We start from the raw sequence: 19110 nt of genomic DNA on the forward strand, positions 1-19110 counted from the left end.
TTTTTGTCCTATTAGTGTTTGTAAAACAACATGTTCTATTAATAGAAGAATAAAATGAGAGATGTTTACCTTGGGCCTGAGAACTGCACTGCAAGAAATAATAAAACATATTATGCAAATAGACTGAGCAAAAACCAATAGATAACACATTCACAGCAATAAGAAAAAGTAATGCAAAAGGCTCAAAACACAATGGAAACTGTCGGGTATCTTGGACATGCCGCAATGTATGTAGCATAAGTTAGTGAAGATGAGAAATCACGTCCCTTATTTTAACATGATCATAATCATGATTCTGATATCTGCTGTTAGCCCAGCATTTCATTCTGTCTCATTATTAAGCGAGAACAGGGTTAGTTTGAATCCGACATCGCTCCCTAGAGGGTGCTGTTAAAAATATTTTGTACTGAAATGGTCTAAATTCACCTCCAGGCAGATTTCAGGAGCATGACACGTGAAGTGAGAGGGTTTTTAAGTGATTTTGTGTGAAAATGTACTATTTCGAGGCCTTTTGTGTTCAACCTCTTGGCTTTACAAAATCATAAGTGTGAAGGAAGAGCTGTAGTTCAGTTTCTAAACCAGGCTTGAACAAGTTCTTGTTAGTTCAGGGTATATGCAGGAATCCTGAAGTCAAATTTAATACCTTTTAAGACCTTTTTTAAGACCCTTTCCATACATTTTAAGACCTCATCGCAACTTTGAGTTCTAACCGGTTACATTGGCAACACACTTTACCTCACATTTACTATATTGATTGTAAGATAGTAAAACTAAACAGAGTGCAGACAGACTACTGAAGCCTCCTCCCACATGAACTTCAACCTCTCCGTGAAGGTCAGGTTTAATGCAGTATGCTGCTTTTTTGCTTCTGTACTCTGTGCTCTTTCATTCCAGTAAAACTCCTCAGAAACCATTAGAAACCAGTATTTGACCAATAAACAAAACAATTGACAAAACTTTGAACTATGAAATATGTTAAACTTTGGTGAGCTTCAGCGGGGTAATGCCATATAGGAGCTCCCTCACAAATACCCAGGGGTTAAATTGGGCCCACGCATTCGATTCATTAACGTGTCCGTTCACACTAGACCACTAGACCGCTGGAAATGCTGGAAACGATGTAGTACATATGTCAGGCCTGTAAGTGGCGCTGCTGCCGCCCGAAATACACCAAAAGCAGCGAAGAAGACCCCGGAGCATGGTTGCCATGGTTGCCCTTCTGTTTATTCTCCCCGGTGGACGGCGTGTTCTCCTGCTGTATCTCTCAGGTAGTCCACCAGCAGATGAAAAACACCCACCTCTCCGCCTCTTCCAAGGAACGAGGGGACCGTGCGGCAGTTTCCGTAAAAAAAATGTTCCGCCGGTCAACATGTCCGTTAAAGTTTAAATCTTCCGTTCAAAATTAGGAAAGTGCCGGTCAGAGGTCTTCTTTGTTATTTATTGAGCTTTAAAACAAATTGATAACGACTCTGTTCTCTGTATAATAATCAGTGGCGTTTTCTCCTGGATGCCAAGGGAAGCCAGGCTTCCCCTGTTTTTTCGGATTGTAGCTATAATTTTAATAAATAAATAAAAACACTTCGTTTAGTTTCGGAAATTCTTTGTTGTGTGTTGCTGCCGGCCCGTCTCTCCCCCATTCTCATTGAGTATTTTACAAAGAGTGAAACAGCGCCCCTCTAGATGTTATGGTGAAACACTAGATTGCACTCTCTGTTGCGAGAGGAGGCCAGCCGAAATTTTCTTCCCTTGGTGAAAAAAAATGGAGGGATTGACCAATCAGATGAGGCTCACGTCATGCCCCTGCCAACCTGTGATTGGTCAGGGCCATGCCAAGGGAAGCCAGAGGCGGCTGGCTTCCCTTACCTCACAATCCAATCAAATCGCATCAACTGAGTGGTGCAGTGACGCGTCCCAAAAAGCGGAAGTAAGCTGCGCTCGGTTTCCCTCGACAAAATAGCAATGGGATTTCTCCATAGGATTTTGGAAAATAGCTCGAAAAAAGGTCAGTGGAAAACGAACCTGTTAAGTAAATGCACGTTTTGTTCAGTCGGATAATATCCACATGTCTACCCTACTTTTATAATTTTCGAATCATAAATCTAATTGATACAAGATAGATCAAGGCAACGAAACTTAAAATAATAAGCAGCATTTTACGGCGCGCTATGCATGGGGCCGCCTCGTGGGGTTTCCCGACATGTCGTTTCAGTAAATTAAAGGGTGTTTCATGTTGTCGTTGCTGTGAACCTTCTTAATACCTTGGAAAATGCCGTTTAATACTTTTTAATAGCCTTAATTTTCGCTAAATTGATTTATCAACTTTTAATACTTTTTAAGACCCCGCGGACACCCTGTAGTTTAGTTGCTAGCACAAAATCCAGTTGAAGTATCTTATCACATTCTCATCAGGGTTGGTTTTCACCATCTGAAAGGGAGAAAATATGTAGAGCAGGGGTGTCAAACTCATTTTCACCGAGGGCCACATCAGCATAATCGTTGCCCTCAAAGGGCCAGATGTAACTTATAAATGTAACTAAATGCAATGTAACTAAATGCAATGTAAAATAAATGTAACTACTCCTTAATGTTAAATAACTCTGAATTTATTTCTTATTCAAGTTACAAATATTACATATATATTTGCATAGATGTAAAAAATATGTTTGCTTGTTGCTCTGTTATTATAACATAAATCCTTTTAATTTGTCAGGTTATGAAACCCATATTACTCCATCAATCAACGATCAAACTATCCAAGTTAATAAAGAAAAATAACATCAAACCCAAGTTATGACATTAACTTTGTTCAAAACTTGAAATAACAAATAACTGTAAAACCAACAATTGTGAGCTGCTAAGAACATGTGTGACAGATGTAGCATTTTACAAAAGCAAATGGCTGCACACAGCCTTGCAGGGGGCATACATCCAACTCATGAGAGATGGTTTGATTACAGTAAACATTTGTTTGCAGAAACACATAAAACCTGCAAACACTAAATACATTGCTACACATATAAAGTAGTATATGTAATAAACTCAAAATAACAAAATAAGGGTTGTCTCAGTCCACAACTATATTGGTCAAGTTTTTAGGTTAGTTTTTGATGAGGAGATGCTGCCTGTCCTTGAACACACCATGTGGATCCCCTCTCCACCATCCTCATCCATTGATCATGTTCTGTAAATAACAAACACAAAACAAAATGCAAACACAATCATTACATTGCACATAGTTTAACTATTGTTCTTCTTGGTTGAATTGCATTTTATTATATATTATTAGGTTTTTTCAAATGCTTACCAATGTGTTTTCTGACCAGATTTCTGACACCGTTTTTCCGTGGCCAGTGTGTCAATGTCTGGTTTTAGGTCCTGTGCTGTAGCAATCCGTAGAACAGCGTGGAGGTTGTCGTCAGTGATGCGTGATCTGTGCTTGTTTTTGTTTAGATTCATTATTGAAAACATCTGTTCGCACAGATAGGTGCTCCCAAACATAGACAGAACACGGGCAGCATGAAGTCGAAGCTGTGGCATGAAAGCAGGGGGCAGTAGACGGTAAAAGTCCTGGATTGTAACATCCTGGAACTTTGCTCTCAGGCCACTATTGCTTTGAAGCTCTATTAACTCCATCTGAAGTTGTTGGGGTGCAGTGCACACGTCGGTGGTGAAAGGACTAGCAAAGATGGCAAATCCAGAGTGCTGTGGTCTGAAGTCAGAGAAGCGCCGATCAAACTCATTCATCAACAGGCTCAGTTTGGTAGCTAACTGAGCACATGAGAAAGTACCGGGACATGAGGCTGAGATGCTCTGAGAAACAGGAAAGTGGGCAAGATTGTCCTGTTTCACTTGGCACATCCATAGGTCAAGTTTACGCTGGAAAGCCGTGATCGTGTCGGACATCTGCGTGATGACTTGTTTGCGTCCCTGCAGCTTCTGATTCAGTTGGGCGAGATGTTCGGTTATGTCACACAACATAGCAAAGTCACACAGCCAGTTTGGATCTGACAGTTCAGACAAGGGTTTTCCTTTACTCTGCATGAAAAGAGCAATGTCTTCCCTAAGCTCAAAAAATCGTTTGAGGACTTTGCTCCTACTCAGCCACCTTACTTCTGTATGGTACGGCACGTCTCCGTGCTCCGAGCCCATCTCCTGCAAGAACAGCTGGAACTGACGATGATTCAGGCCACGCGCCCGAATGAAGTTCACTGTCTTCATGACCGTGGTCACTATATCATCCATCCCCAGCACCTTCCCGCACAAAGCTTCTTGATGGATAATGCAATGATACGTTATCAGAGGCGTGTGACAGTTACTTTCTTGCATTTTCTCCTTCATTAGTCCAACCAAGCCCACTTTTCTTCCACACATTGCAGGTGCACCGTCTGTAGTTAATCCCAGCAAGTTTTCCCAGGGCAATGCGTTTTTACTGACGGACTTCTCCACCGCATCAAAAATGTCCCGTCCCGTTGTGGTCCCATGCATGGCAGCCACATCCAACAGCTCCTCAGTGACAGAGAGGTCCGACTTCACGCCTCTAATAAAAATAGATAGCTGCGCTGTATCCGTGTTGTCTGTGCTTTCATCAACAGCTAATGAAAAAGCTATGTAGCTGTGTGTCTCTTCGGCCAGCTGTGTTGCCAGGTTTCCTGCTAGTTCCTTAATTCGGTCCGCGATGGTGTTTCTTGATAAACTGACATTTTTAAAAGTCTGTATCTGGTCGGGACACACCTGCTCACAGACCTTCAGCATGCACTGCTTCAAAAACGCTCCCTCTGAAAAAGACTTTGAAGCGCGGGCGATTTCTTCAGTTACAACAAAGCTAGCTTTCACTGCCGCGTTGTTTTTGGTTGTGGCTTTCGCGAACACATTCTGCTGCGATCGCAGTTTGCCTTTTAATTCTTGGGCAATTTGTTGTTTTTCTTGATGGCTAAATTTGGCATACTTACCTCCGTGTTTGGTCTCAAAATGCCGACGTAGATTGTACTCTTTGACAACCGCCACCGCCTCATAACACAAAAGACATACCGGTTTTTCTCCTTGAAGCACAAACATGTATTCGCCTTCCCATCTTTCTTGAAACACCCTTCCATCTGCATCAATTTTTCTCTTCCTGGACATTTTGGGATCATTATTTGTATTTCTCAATTCCACTTGTTGGGAAAATCGCATCGATGTGGAAACACTGCAGTCTAGTGGCGGGATGCCGTCACTTCGCGGGTAACATAATCGGCATGTATTGTGGGAAATGTAGTTTTTGGTCACGGCACGCATTTGACTTATTTATTTTTAGACAATCAGACCTATTAAGAAAAAAAAAAAAATTAAGAAAAAGTTTAAAAAAAAAAAAAAAATGCAATGTAATGTAATTAAGCTCTCGCGGGCCACATAAAATGACGTGGCGGGCCACATTTGGCCCGCGGGCCTTGAGTTTGACACGTCTGATGTAGAGGGATACAAAAATGCTTTGATGGAAAAGTTTTCTGTTGATGTTCTCTCAATGCCGAACATGTCTTAGACTTTTGCATTTTAATGAAATAAAACATGGAGTCAACCAACCCCCCCGAAAAACATCACTTTTAAGCAGAATCAGCATCGGTAGAGTAAGGTCCCTCCTTTCCTACCCAACTTCCTTAAGCGATTGTAAATTAGGATGGATTCTTTTTGAGGGTTTCAAATTAAAGAAAAATAAATTACCACCAACCTGTCCTCTTTAATATCTTAATGCTGAACTTGTTGTGAAACTGGTGAAAAACAAAATGTTTTATTTATGTTCACTTAATTGAGCCAATATATATAACAATATATATTTTGTTATTATGGTCAACATTAACTTCAGAAAGCATTATTGTTGTTACAGCTCTGGAAAATATTAAGAGACCACTGCAGCATTATCAGTTTCTCTGGTTTGACTATTTATAGGAATGTGTAAAATGAATGTATTTTTATTTTATTCTATAAACTACTGACTACATTTCTCTGTGTTTGAATGCAGACACAGAAATGGAATGGCTGCCATTCATGTGTAGATTGAGATTTAATAAATATTTAGAGTGGTCTCTTAATTTTTTTCAGAGCTGTATAGCATTTGTTTTGTTTTACCCAGTTCAAGAACATTCTGATTAACAACACTTAACAACATCAATTTATTATAATCTATTTGTTGGTAGGAGATCTTTGAAGATTTGCATAGCTTCAGACATATCAAGGTGCTATCTCTAGTGTAAATATTCAGTGATGGTGACCAGACATGGTTCTGGCCCCAGAGGTCTGATTGGCTCTTCCTTCTGAAGGTTATTATGATGGTGGATCTTAACCGTGTCTCCCTCAATGGGCAACTTAAGTCTGTCCTCCAGCTGTGAAGGAATGTAAACCATTGTGGTGTACGGGAAGGCAGTAAGCTTCCTGACATTATGTTGATGTTTTCACACTATTCCCAAGAGCATCCACACACAGATCAATGCACACCTTCAGCTGCACTGATTGGTTCAGTGTTGGTAAAATTCCCATTGAAGAGTTGGGGAATGTTCAGGGTCTTAAAACATTAAAAATAAACACACTGCTGCTTGCTCCAAGTCTGGAGTTTCCCAATTGAACAATTCTTACTGGTCTTGGTCTTACAAAACATTTGAGACAGTGGTGACACCAAGTGGACCAATTTAGGTAGTGCATTAAGAGTAAATGACTTACTTTAGCCATCTCTAGGCTGGGTCAAATGCAGTCTAAATTCACTGTGTGCTGTGCAACATTAGAGACTGATTTGAAAGTAAAATAACCCACTAAGTATTACCCCTGGTCGCATTTTCTTCTGTTTTGTGTGCACGATTATAAAAATGAAACATGACCCTAATGATTTATGAATGACTTTTATTTAGCCATGAGGTTAAATACATCTCCCATTTCCAAACTGTACTCCATTGATTAAAGCCACAAGAGTCAACAACCTTTATTTATCCATATATGTGCCACTCAGAAATTGGGAAGAGATGTTACATGATTTGCCTTTAGGAGAAGCCTATATGGATAATTTACAATTTTTTTCTCTACAATGAGGCCATTGACAAAAATAAAGGGGAAATAAAAGACAATATGGTCGTAACAGTGTAAACACATGGTAATATACATGAAAACAAAACAAAAGCAATAAGTATCAGTGACATCAAATTAAAAATGTAGGGTAAGTTAGTATGAATAAGAACAAAAGACTTCTGAAAACCCTGAAACTTTTTTCAAATAACAGCTCGGCACACATTTCTACATAGCATGCAATAAGGCACCTATCTAACACAAGGAAAAAATCTATGCTACTGTGTGAAGCACAAATGTTAACCAAAAAAGGAAAAGAAAATATTGCTCGCTGTAATGTTCACTCCCATAAAAACTGTATATCTCTCATTCCCTTTCATATAACCCAAGCCATGTCTAAAAAAATACATCAGTTTGTAAAAGATATCTTACACAGAAATAAGAGCGCAACCCATTAGAATTTGGAAAAATCATTGAAGTCTTGTAAAATTGAGATTTCCTCAGATCAAATTGTGATAGTTTGCAGAAAGTAAGAGTTACCTATATTCTATACATATTGATTTAGTCTCCAAAGCAATAGACAAAGTGTGATATTGCATTTCATGTACATTTGGTGCAAGGGGTACAGCGGAAACCGCACAGTAAATAATTAGGACACAGGTCTTGTTGTAATATGCTACCCAGTAGGTTTTTTATTTTCTATTATGCATTTCCTAATAACTAAATTGCATGTCATAATAGAATCAGGGTGTCAGCCAGTATTGCTCTCTGTACAGTCGATGCACCAGCACTAACCCATCGTAGACATACAAGAATACAACCGTATAAATATACAAGATGGCTCATGTCTGATGGGGCCCAAATTCCAGAACAAAGCCGCATGAGAACACCTTCAACATGTTGCTCTCCAACACTTAAAACAAATTAAATTCATAAAAAGGAAAAAAAACGGTGGAGACAAAGTTGATCAAAGTGGATCTTACTATCAAAAATGTAATCTTTTGGAACAGCACACTAGTCACCTATACACATATATAAAAGAAAATCAGTATTTACATTGGATTTTGGATGTTTGTTACACATGGGATATGGTGGTGGAAAAGAAATAACAATTGAAATTGAGAAATGTTTTTTGTTTGCCAAATTGTGTTCGTAGCCTTGGATACAGATGCAGCTGAAAAGCGCATATGACCACCTACATAAACCCAATTCTCATCAAAAAGACCAACAGATGGAGGCATATTTCCCCCAGGTAATAATTATTTTAGATCACCAAATCACATTTTTTTTTAAAAGTGTTCAAAAGAGGTCCTGAAGTGAAGCACAATCACTAACAATAATAGAGGCTCCTTCACAATCTATTATTATCCCCTTTACATACTGAGCGCAAAGTCCCGGGTTCTGCTCTGAATGACAGGCTACACGGTCCGTTTTACACCTGAAGACTTGTGTTACTGTCCATTTATTTGCAGCCACTCCACTTCAAAGCGGGCATGACCACCGTTGTCTCTATAAGTTGGCCTGACATTTGGTGTGGTGATGTCAATGATGGGACCATTAGTAGAACAGAAACAGAGGGGGGAGATGGGGGTTTTACTCTCGCATGGGACAGCTTGTGAGGGTGCTCACTGGTCTACATGGATCCTATGATGTCTGGAAAGGGAAGATGAATGGTTAAAGCCTTTTCCACAGTGGGAGCACCTGTATGCTTTTTCAACGGACAGGCTGCGCTGTTTTGGGAAGGCGTTGTTGGGGAATCCCTTCCCTGTGGGGCTGCTGTTGTACTGCTGCGACGGCGATTGTGGTGGCTGGGGCGATTGTGGTGGCTGGGGCGATTGTGGTGGCTGCTGCTGCTGCTGCTGTTTGCTCTCCAAGTGAACTCTCTGGTGCCTGGCGAGGGAGGAGGAGTGATTGAATCTTTTGCCACAGTGAGCGCAGGTGTAACTCTTTCCCTCCGAGTGGACTCTTTGGTGCCGGGACAGGGAAGAGGAATGATTGAAGCCCTTATCACAGTGATGGCACATGTAGGGCTTTTCTCCCTGCTGGTGCACCCTCTGCTTTGGGGGAGTGCCGTAGGACAGGGTTTTCCCAGGCTGAGGTGAAGAAAACACTGGATTTTGCTGATGGATCTTGTGGTGGCGAGAGAGAGAGGAGGAATGATTGAAGCCTTTGTTGCAATTTCTGCAGGTGTAGGGCTTCCCTCCGGCATGGACTTGCTGGTGCTTCTTCAGATGGCGTTTGCGGACAAAACTCTTCCTGCACATGTTGCATTTGTACGGCTTCTCGCCCGAGTGGATCCTCTGGTGCTCTCTCAGAGTGGCAGCAGCCGCAAAACACTTTCCGCACTGTGCGCATCGGTGGGGTTTGTCTCCGAGAACAACTGCAGCATGGGTTTTCTGGTGCTGCTTTAGGTTGGAAGTCGTGGCAAAGCCTTTGCCACACTGGCCACAGGTATATGGCTTCTCTCGTGCATGGACCTCCTGATGCTTTTTCAGATGCCTTCTGCGGACAAAGCTCTTCCTACACTGAGTGCACTTGTAGGGCTTGTCCTCTGAATGCATCTTCATGTGTTCTCTCAGGGTGATGGCAGCTGCAAAGCTCTTACCGCACTCAGAGCATCTGTGGGGCTTGTCTGGCAAATGAATCATCTGATGAGACTTGAGACTGAAGGCATCCATAACATCTTTGCCCATAATCTCAACTCCAGGAGGGACGTAGGGCTTTTCTTTCATGTGAATCTTCATGTGTTGTTTGAGACTGGCCTCCACAGCAAAGCTCTCACCACAGTGGACACAGATGTAAGGGTTCAGATCCTTATGGATCTCAAAGTGTTGGTGAAGATCAGCTATGCTTCCAAAAATCTCCCCGCACTCGTTGCACTGCAGTCCATGGGCTTCATGTATGATTACACCATTCTCAGACTCGACTGTCAACTCCCCGCCATGGTCAGACTCCACTTTCACCACATGCTCGCCGTCCCCCTTAAGCAGCACCTCTCCCAGCAGAGTCTCGCCTCCCGACGTCTTGATTTCCGCAGCTGTGAAACAGTGCATCTCTCCATGTTCCACCTTGATGTAATCATGGTCTGACTCCGCTACAATTGACTCCACACAGGCTACAGCTCCGAGATCTGAGCCCAGTCCCTGTATCTTTAAGTCTGAGCCGTGGATCTCCAGCTCTAGTCCACGCTTTTCTTCAGTCATGATCTCCGTTTCTGCTCCATAGTGAAGGTCGACATGGCTGTGGGCTATGACACACTCCGACCCAAGCGTGTCAAGGCCGGGTGTGTCACATTCAGTCTCTGACTCGGCCATGAGAACACACTCCAGGCCCACGACCTCCGTTTTTCAGCCGGACGGGGGACACACTAAAAAGAATCGGGTGATATGGATCTTTGTTTTGGGTCAAGTCACGCTGGTGCTGTAGTCAGTGAGCAGACCTGCAGAAAAGACAAAACATAAATTAGAAGATTGTCCTCATTTATATGACTATGCTACTAACAAAAACCGGTATACGTGCATCGGTTACATAGGAACTTAACTATATTACCAACAACCAATAACTACTAATTTATTGAATTTGAATGAAAAAACGTCATACACGTAATCAGAGCGTAATATTGTTGGAATAGAAAAGACCCCAGTGGTGGTGTTTCAGCTGATTTGTAAACTGGCTTTAGAACTTTGGTTTGACAAAATTGGGTCTTAAGACCTTTTCGGTCCTAATCTGGCTGTAGACAATAAAAAAATATACATTTAAAGCCAGACTTTCTAAAAGAAAAGTCAACCTTAAGATTATTATCCATAATGCATTAATTATTTGTCTAAATTTTCTGCAGTTTGTGGTTTAATTTAATCTTTTTACAGAACTCTTAGGTACAGTATAATCATCATAAGTGTTGCTGTTATGATTATGCTGCTTTATTTATTGTACATCTGATATCTTTAACTATTAACAAGAATTCCTTCGGGATAAATTCAGTCTTATCTTGTATACAACATAATTAATAATTTGATCTTAAAAAGCTGAGTAAAGCACATATGCAATATAAGTGTAATGTAGCATCCATTCCCTGTGCTTTCCAGGACAGACATGCACTTCTACCTCCAACTCATAATATAGCTCTTGGTTGGTGTCAACAGTAAAGACGAGGGTTGGCGAGTGTTTGGTTAACACAATAGGTTTATCAGGAGAGTAACAAAGGGGAAGCCCTTCACACAAGATATGTGTAACTAGTTTGTACGGTTGAGTACCCATTGGTGTATGTTTGTTCTCTAAAACAGTATTGGTTGCATTTCAATTCAGAAAGCTTAATAAGTAGTTTAAAATGTAGCCATGCATCGGCTCATATTTAATTATATGGGTTTCCATATCAGCGTGCATCATATCAAATGAACGGCCAGATGCAATACTACTTAAATTGTCAATTTGGTAGCCAAACTATCACTAGCTAACACAAATGATAAAATCAAGTTGTCGTGATCAACCCCCTAATTCGTACTTAATCCGCAAGCCAAAACCTGTGCGGCCTACATATTTCCATTGTCTCCGCAGTTTGCATGCATTACTTCTAAAACGACTTGGAATATGTGGAGGCATCAAAACAACAACGCATTGTTGTTAAACATTGAACTGTTGGTGGCTAGCCTTCAATAACAGCTACAAAATAGCCTTCATAGCAGCTAGTTAGCTGGCTATGGTCGAGGGGCGACTGGTTAACGAGAGCATTGTGTTAGCTGCTAATGTGATCGCAATTTAGCCAGCTAACTAGCTTCATAGCAAAAGCAACTCGCGAGTACATAGTAAAGACACCGAAAACAGCCACATACTCACATTAACACATTATTCGAAATGGGTAATATGGTGTTATTTATGAATCTTCGATCGACGTGAAAAATCTCCTTGTGCGAGTATTAACAGGCCATCTTGTTGTGCCACACCAGCACTTCCAGCTAGCCAAGATTACATGCTCGCCTAAGATGGCTGCCGCTAGCTAGTTAGCAGCGTTAGCTTCCGCCCTCCATAACATATTGAATGGCCCAGAAGCACTGTCGCAGTAAGTCAAAAACACACACAGCTTGTAAAACTCACGTATGACAGTATTTCGTTCGTATTAAATCCTCGTAAAATAGGCAGTAGCGACGAATAGCAACGTCGTAGGCTAATGGTAAGTAGGTTAGCACGCTAAGAGCCACACGGCACTTCCAACCAGTAGTTGGCTAGCTGAAACAAAGATGGCTAACCGTGAGGGCGATTAATGCTGCGCGAAAAGCCCGGGAAAGGATGCGTCCTACTTACACAGCAATCCAGGCAAGACACACGTCCCACGGCAGAAACAGCTCTAAAGAAGGGCAACCGAACAGAAAAAGACAAGACAACTAATTAAACTGCTGCTTGAGGCGGCACTGTACATCTTGGCTTAGACCCTAAAGCCCTCCTTCTACTGCGGCAGCACCAACCCGCACACACGACTTTAATGGCGGCCTTGCTGGTGTTAGCAGCTATCCAGCCGAGACAATATTAGCGTGCTGGCTACATAGCCATGATGCAAAGCTAACAAGCCAGCTAATCCAGTTTGCTAGCAAAGCTAAAGGCTGCTCTCCTGTTTAGTAGCAGCCTGTATATTGTAAAACATTGTAGCGGAAGCTCTGCTTTACCGCCCATCAGACCATGTTAAGTATGGTTTCGCATGCAAAAGCGAAGAAAGGCGCCTAGGCCGAGTCTATAAAGAACAAGTATCAGAAATAACCTAGATGAGACTCAAATCTGAAATAGATCCATACCGTTATATTAATATTTCCCTGTGCGTTTCCGCACATAACTAAATGCTTCAACCAAAGCCAGCCATGCCCTCTGTGTTTCCATTACAAAGTTCGTTACTATCATAACTGGAGACACAAAATAAACAACACAAACGTTGACTACCAAAGTTAATCATAACAAAGACAAAAACATTTCCCCCCGCCCCCCCCGTTAAACAGAGCAACCCTCTACTTTAACGCTTCTACTGTTTATAACATTAAGTAGAGTTTAAACCATTAACAATCGCCAGGAGTCCGGATCAAAACGGTTTGAATTAATACACAAATAAATGTTTAAAAAAGCTTGCATGCACACCCACCTTATGTCCTTTTACTTTTTAATTGCTGAAGAACGAGAGACATTTGTTTTTGTCGTTTATATGCTTCAAACTCAGGGTTGAGAAAGGGCTTTGCAGGCTGCTATGTGTCTTCCTCTCTCTCTCTCTGCCTCTGTGCATTGCTGGCGCCAATGTTGGACGACCGACGCACTTTAGCGTCGTTTCAATACAGCAAGCAGACCACTATCACCCCCTGCAGGCCTGGAGACAAACAGGGGCTTGTGCAGAAACACTTCTGTAATTCAATTTACAAAAATACGTCTGAAATTGCCGAAAGTAAAGCATGGCAATGCAAGTCCATTTAAAAAAAGCCTATACTATTGGATTGTAGTTATTGATGCATTAATTTATATTTTTAGTGTTTTAATGGCTGGTACAGAACTGTTACAGGGTGTGTATTTTTTTTTAAATGTGTAACTTTTTTATTATAATTTTGTTTTTTAATTATCTTTAGTACTTTTTTGTATGCATGCTTAGGTAACATTAAGCTGTCTTTGGCTCTTTTTTGCTGTAACAATGTAAATTTCCACTCTGTGGGACTAATAAAGACATTTTGATTCTGATTCTGATGATAATTGCCACATGACGATAATCATATGCACAGCCTATAGCCTACATCTTTATTTTTTAAACAAATACATTTCTCACCATAAATACTTTTACTTATGCAGGCCTTCTTCAAATAATTTTGCTGTTAGTGTAAAACCTCTTTGATTTTACTCTGTTTTACCACTTCATTCAGTTGTGCAACATTGCAAAGGGTTAAAAACTGCGGGATCAGGTTTTAGATGCTATATAGTTCTTAGTATACTAAGGAGTAGAGGCAACATACAATAGAGGCACATATAAAATGTATGTAGTAATGAATAAGTCCCACAAGATGTTGCTGTTTTCACAGAGAAAGTGTTTGATTAAGGTCCAGATAGAATGGGCAGCAAATATGTTACATATCAAGGGCAAATCTAAAGATAGCCATAAGACAAATGTGATATTGAAACAAATATAACAAGGGTAAGTTAACACTTAACAGTGCAGTAGTTACATTCAAAAGGATAATGATTTAACAGCAGTTAATATAATTTAAAATAGAAATGAAGGCCATGTTAAAATTGTGTTATTCATGCTATCCTTATCCTAAAATAATCAATAGAGATACAAACATAAACGTGTATTACATGTCATAAATAAGTAGGACTTTATTTTATTGAGGTAGTTTTAACTTTTCCTCTTCTTTGTTTGAGCCTATTTGTAGTAACACCCATTGCCTATAAATGCTCAACCAGGTATACTGGTTTTACAATGAGAGTGAACCACATAGTTAACATTCTGTCACACACATCGTCAGTCTCACAGTTTCACTGAAGCTGTTAACTTCAGTTCTTCATTTTTCTAAGGATAGGCTACCTCCTCCTGCTTACTTTTTATCAAAGCTTTTCTTCAGCATCGGATCCAACACATTTGGGTAACATATTGCTGATGAGCTGAAGCACCTGTGGATTTAAATTTTGGTCCCATAATTGCCAGAGATCCTATTTAAAAAATGTCTCTAGATTTAGACAGATATAGCTCGGACAAATCTCGTCGGTCTACCAGTCGTAACCAGTCGAGGACCCTAGCCAAGTCCGGGGAAGTGGTGTGTGACTTCTGCACAACTAGGAAGCAAAAGGCTGAGAAGTCCTGCCTGGTGTGCCTGGCGTCTTACTGCGAGACCCACGTCCAGACTCACTATGACTACCCTGCCCTGATGAAGCACAAGCTGGTCAAAGCTACGGGTCAGATGAGAGAGAAGATCTGTGCGCAGCATGACAAGTTGCTGGAGGCTTTTTGTCGCACTGATGAGACATCAGTGTGTGTTTTGTGCATGATGGATGAACACAAACACCACGACATCGTCCCGGCTGGGACTGAAAGGACTGAGAAACAAGTGAGTGGTGAAAACGACATGTCCATCTAAACTTTTTGGTTAAGATACTCAAGGCTGACAAAAACACCTTAATGTCATTCCCTTTATAGAAACAACTTGGTACCACGCTGCACAAATCTCAGACTAGGATCGACCAGAGAGTTAAAAAGTGGCAGGATCTCCGCCAAGCTGTTGAATCAGTTAAAGTAAGTAAAATGTACTTTAAACATAATAGGTCAAACATTAGGGTATTTTGTAAGGAAAATAACTTTGCTTTGCTTTTTTATCCATATTTTAACAAACTCTCTTCCTCTCTTTGTGATGTTTCTCCTCAGCACTCGGCTCAAACTGCCATGGAGGAGAACGATAGGATCTTCAAAGAGCTTGTGCTTTCCATCGAGAGGAAATACATTGAAGTCAAAGAGATGATCCGTTCCCATGAAAGGACAACTGTGACACGGGCCGAGTTACTTCTGGACCGCTTGGAAGAAGAGATCACTCTGCTGAGGAAGAAACACACTGACCTGGAGAAGCTCTCACACACCGATGATCACATACACTTTCTGCAGGTGAGGTTTATATGAACTGAGGAACTTGTATAGTGCAAATATCAGGAGTCTTAGTAGAAAACATGTAGAAGCTGTTAATGCTAATTTCTAGCTTTCATCTCTTTTACTAGAGCTGGCAGTCTTTGTCAGGCCCCTCCGGATATGAAGACCTCAACAACATCTGTGCCGCTCCCAATTACTCCTTTGATGCCACCAAGAGAGCCATCGCTGCATTGAAATTACAAGTAGAAGAAGTCAGCAAGACTGAAATGAGAAAAATCTCAGGAGCAGGTACACAAATGTGTGATGTTCATCTCAAATAGCATTGATGCCCCTCTCTAGTTCCTTTAAGGAATGTTTTTTCAGTCTGCTTCTACTCTCATAAAACCTATGCTGCCCTGTGTTTTTTATCTGCCTCTTTATAGTCAATGATGTATACATCACGCAGGAGGTTGAAACAAAGACAATGAGCGAAGCAATATCGAGAGAAGAATCAAGGTCAAGAGAAGAACCGAGATCAAGAGATGAACCCAGGACAAGAGATGAACCCAGGACAAGAGAAGGACCCAGGACAAGAGAAGATTTCCTGAAATGTGAGTTAAAAAAATTATTTTACAGAGAAGGATGCCTTTAACCTTTCATGAAACCTTTAGCAAAAGCAACTTGGCAAGGCTACTTTGCGGTCATATCAAACCTCACTCATATTCAACCGAGTGAAGTGTATTCTGTACTAAGGTTCATAACAGGACAGTCATGTTGACATAGCTGGCACATCTCCCCTACAAAGGTATGACTACACCATCGGGTGAAACACATTTTCGGAGTGTTACAAAAGGCTGTAGAACTGGTTTGGTGAAATGTAAGACAGCAAACTCACAGTTTAGTATCACTTAAACAAACACAGGTGTTCCCACTGTAACTCCACCTTGGTAAAGCATATTAACAAACTGCTGCATTAAAATGATTCACCAAGGATTAAGTGGACTAACTTTGTTCCTAACCATTTATGTGGATGATTTATGTACGACCCAAAGAAGAAGGAAAAGGGAAGAAAATGTGCTCATCTGAAAAGAGACAAATAGCTAAATGTATAGCATTACATTGGAAAACAGATACTGATCAACAAAAAAGAGATGGTAAATTATGAAATTGTCCTGCTTTGTTTAGACTCTTGCCAGCTGAGTTTGGAGGTCAACAGTGTCCATCGCAATCTTCATCTCTCCGAGGGTAACCGATCAGCAACGATGAAGAGTGAGCCAAAGAATTACCCTGACCACCCAGACCGATTCGAGCAATGGCAACAGGTGAGAATATATTCAGCACGCCAAAAAGTTATTTAGTGCCTGAGAAGAGGGTTCTGAATTCTAAAGAGCCAAAATGATCACAATATCAAGAAGTCAAACACAAAAGCACAGTTCTGATATGTGAGTTTGGGCTATTTTTCTCCCACAACATGTCATATTTTAGACTACTGAACAGAAGACCTCCTAAACACACATTCAGTTGTTTATTTGACTACACTTTGTCAATCTGCATCTGTAAAATTATCCTATAAACTAACTAAATGCTAACATGCCTTATTGACACATTTAAACAAAAAATGTCAGTAGACTTAGAACACGAGCATCTTTTAAAGTTTAAAAGAGTTTTCTTTCTCTTTTTTGTGAAACTTTTTACATGTCTTTTGTTTGTATTGAATTAAAATCTCCATCCATATCAGGCTATTAGTCTTTGAAATTATTCTTATTATAAAAGTTTTTCATTTGCGTAGTTGCAGTACATATCTGGGCAAATGTGAAGTAAACTCTCAAAATAAAAGCTAACAATGCCTAAACGTTGTCTTTTAACCTCTCATTTGGTCCATGCAGGTGTTGTGCAGGGAGAGCCTGAATGGTCGCTGTTATTGGGAGGTGGACTGGAGGGGGACAGAGGTGGACATGGCTGTTAGCTACAGGGGAATCCGCCGTAAAGGAAACAGCAATGAGTGCAGCCTGGGCTGGAACGACAAGTCCTGGAGTCTGTACTGCTCTGACTCCAAATTCTCCTTTGTCCACAACAACAAGAGCACAGATCTTGCAGCTCCTATTGCATCCCGAATAGGCATCTACCTGGATTATTCTGCAGGAACACTCGCATTTTACAGCGTTTCTGATGGCATGCAGCTTCTGCACAGAATCCAGACGATATTCACTCAGCCCCTCTACCCTGCATTCAGTGTGTGGGGCTTCGGTAGTAGTATCAGAGTGTAGGAGAGTTGCCATAGTGCTAGTTATGTGCGACAAATGTACACAAAATTCCATATATCCTTTAAAAAAAAAAAATGCGGATCTTATTTTATTTTAACCTTTGCTTTAAGTTTTTTCTTCCTTTATGAGCTAAAGTAGGAGTGGTTTAAATTATTCAAGTGTTCTGTTTTTTCTTTTTGAAATGATCCAATTACTATTTTTTATTTTAAATGAATCCTACCCTCTGTGTATTTTATTTTGATCACTGTTGTTTTGGGGCAATCTAATTATAAAACATATGCACTAATTGACTATGTTATTTCACAGTGTTCAACATCTTTTTCTCAATTATGTTATAACACGTTTTATATTTATATTAATGGTATACTGTGTTTTAAACTAAATTGAAAATAAAACTTTCTAAAACCACCATGCTTTTTTAAATGTATCTCTGCATTCTAGTTATGCAAGATGTGAGTCTATACACCATCTTTGCTCTAATTATACACAAATACGTCCTTTAGATGTTGGGGAAAACCTGGAAACAACATTTCATATGCCACTTGTGATGATGTGACAAATGTAAAAACGATTTGATAATCAACAGAAATCAAATAAAAGTGATTGTATTTGTTATCAATAATCACCAGACTCAATAGATTATTGCCTTCCACCACCATCTGCTGGTCCTCATTAGTGCATACACATGTTAACAAGTAATATATACATACCATGGTTGAAGCTCCAGGGGGCAGCAGAAACACGTTTCGTCTCTACAGGTGGGACCTGCATCTTTGAGTCTTTTGGCTGTCCAGTGAGAGAATAAAACGACCCATACGATCAACTAATAATTGAAGTAGTACATGTAGGATACAACAACAATGAATTCGTTTTCCATATGACTGTTATAATGAGGTGTTTTGCTTGTTTTTATATAGGACTACTTTAGATATGCAATACAGTGGTAGTTTTCTCATATAAGAAACATGTACTTAAAATAATTAGAAGTGCTCATGACCTCCACAGGTTATAACACTAATGGTGGTAACACAGTTATTAGGTTTATCTTGAAAAGCATAATCATACTGTAAAATATGCAGTGGTCTACGCACATTTACTGCAGTAGGCTACTGTCCGTAAGTACAATTTGTACTTGTACTTTACCTGAGCATTTCCATTTAGGTATTGCTGCTTTTATTAAGTAGAACATCTGAGCACTTCTTACATCACTGAAAATAGGACAACTTTGAAATTGGTTATTTTTGCCCT

At 40.4% G+C, this 19110-nt stretch overlaps 2 protein-coding genes across 5 annotated transcripts; one reads left to right on the forward strand and one right to left on the reverse strand.

Annotated features, from left to right (window-relative positions):
• The first annotated feature begins 208 nt into the window (after nt 1-208).
• Nucleotides 209-18487, forward strand: ftr14l (finTRIM family, member 14-like). Its single transcript, XM_079690363.1, has 8 exons — nt 209-2002; nt 14716-15089; nt 15179-15274; nt 15404-15637; nt 15748-15907; nt 16042-16209; nt 16784-16920; nt 17485-18487. Exons 1-8 carry the CDS (start codon nt 1960-1962, stop codon nt 17863-17865), a joined length of 1593 nt encoding a protein of 530 aa, XP_079546489.1. The 5' UTR covers nt 209-1959; the 3' UTR covers nt 17866-18487.
• LOC307044918 (uncharacterized protein) lies at nt 6851-13365 on the reverse strand. 4 transcript variants are annotated; one of them, XM_079690360.1, is made up of 3 exons: nt 13148-13365; nt 12325-12367; nt 6851-10465 (listed from the first exon to the last, which is right to left on the reverse strand). In XM_079690360.1, the coding sequence occupies exon 3, from the start codon at nt 10338-10340 to the stop codon at nt 8652-8654; it is 1689 nt and encodes a 562-aa protein (XP_079546486.1). In that variant the 5' UTR covers nt 10341-10465; nt 12325-12367; nt 13148-13365; the 3' UTR covers nt 6851-8651. The 4 variants fall into 4 exon arrangements, with proteins under 4 accessions (XP_079546486.1, XP_079546485.1, XP_079546487.1 ...); XM_079690359.1 differs by lacking the exon at nt 12325-12367; XM_079690361.1 differs by lacking the exons at nt 12325-12367; nt 13148-13365 and adding an exon at nt 12118-12263.
• Nucleotides 18488-19110: the final 623 nt, after the last annotated feature.

Source organism: Notothenia rossii (assembly GCF_949606895.1).
Source record: "Notothenia rossii genome assembly, chromosome: 6".
Taxonomy (NCBI): Eukaryota; Metazoa; Chordata; class Actinopteri; order Perciformes; family Nototheniidae; genus Notothenia; species Notothenia rossii.

Bases quoted from the DNA above. Each gene is read 5' to 3' on its own strand.
- ftr14l (XM_079690363.1), top strand. From the start codon at position 1,960: ATGGGATTTCTCCATAGGATTTTGGAAAATAGCTCGAAAAAAG. The intron at 15,275-15,403 runs GTAAGTAAAATG...GTTTCTCCTCAG, and splicing joins AAGCTGTTGAATCAGTTAAA to CACTCGGCTCAAACTGCCAT. The intron at 15,638-15,747 runs GTGAGGTTTATA...CTCTTTTACTAG, and splicing joins ATCACATACACTTTCTGCAG to AGCTGGCAGTCTTTGTCAGG.
- LOC307044918 (XM_079690359.1), bottom strand. From the start codon at position 10,340: ATGGCCGAGTCAGAGACTGAATGTGACACACCCGGCCTTGACACGCTT.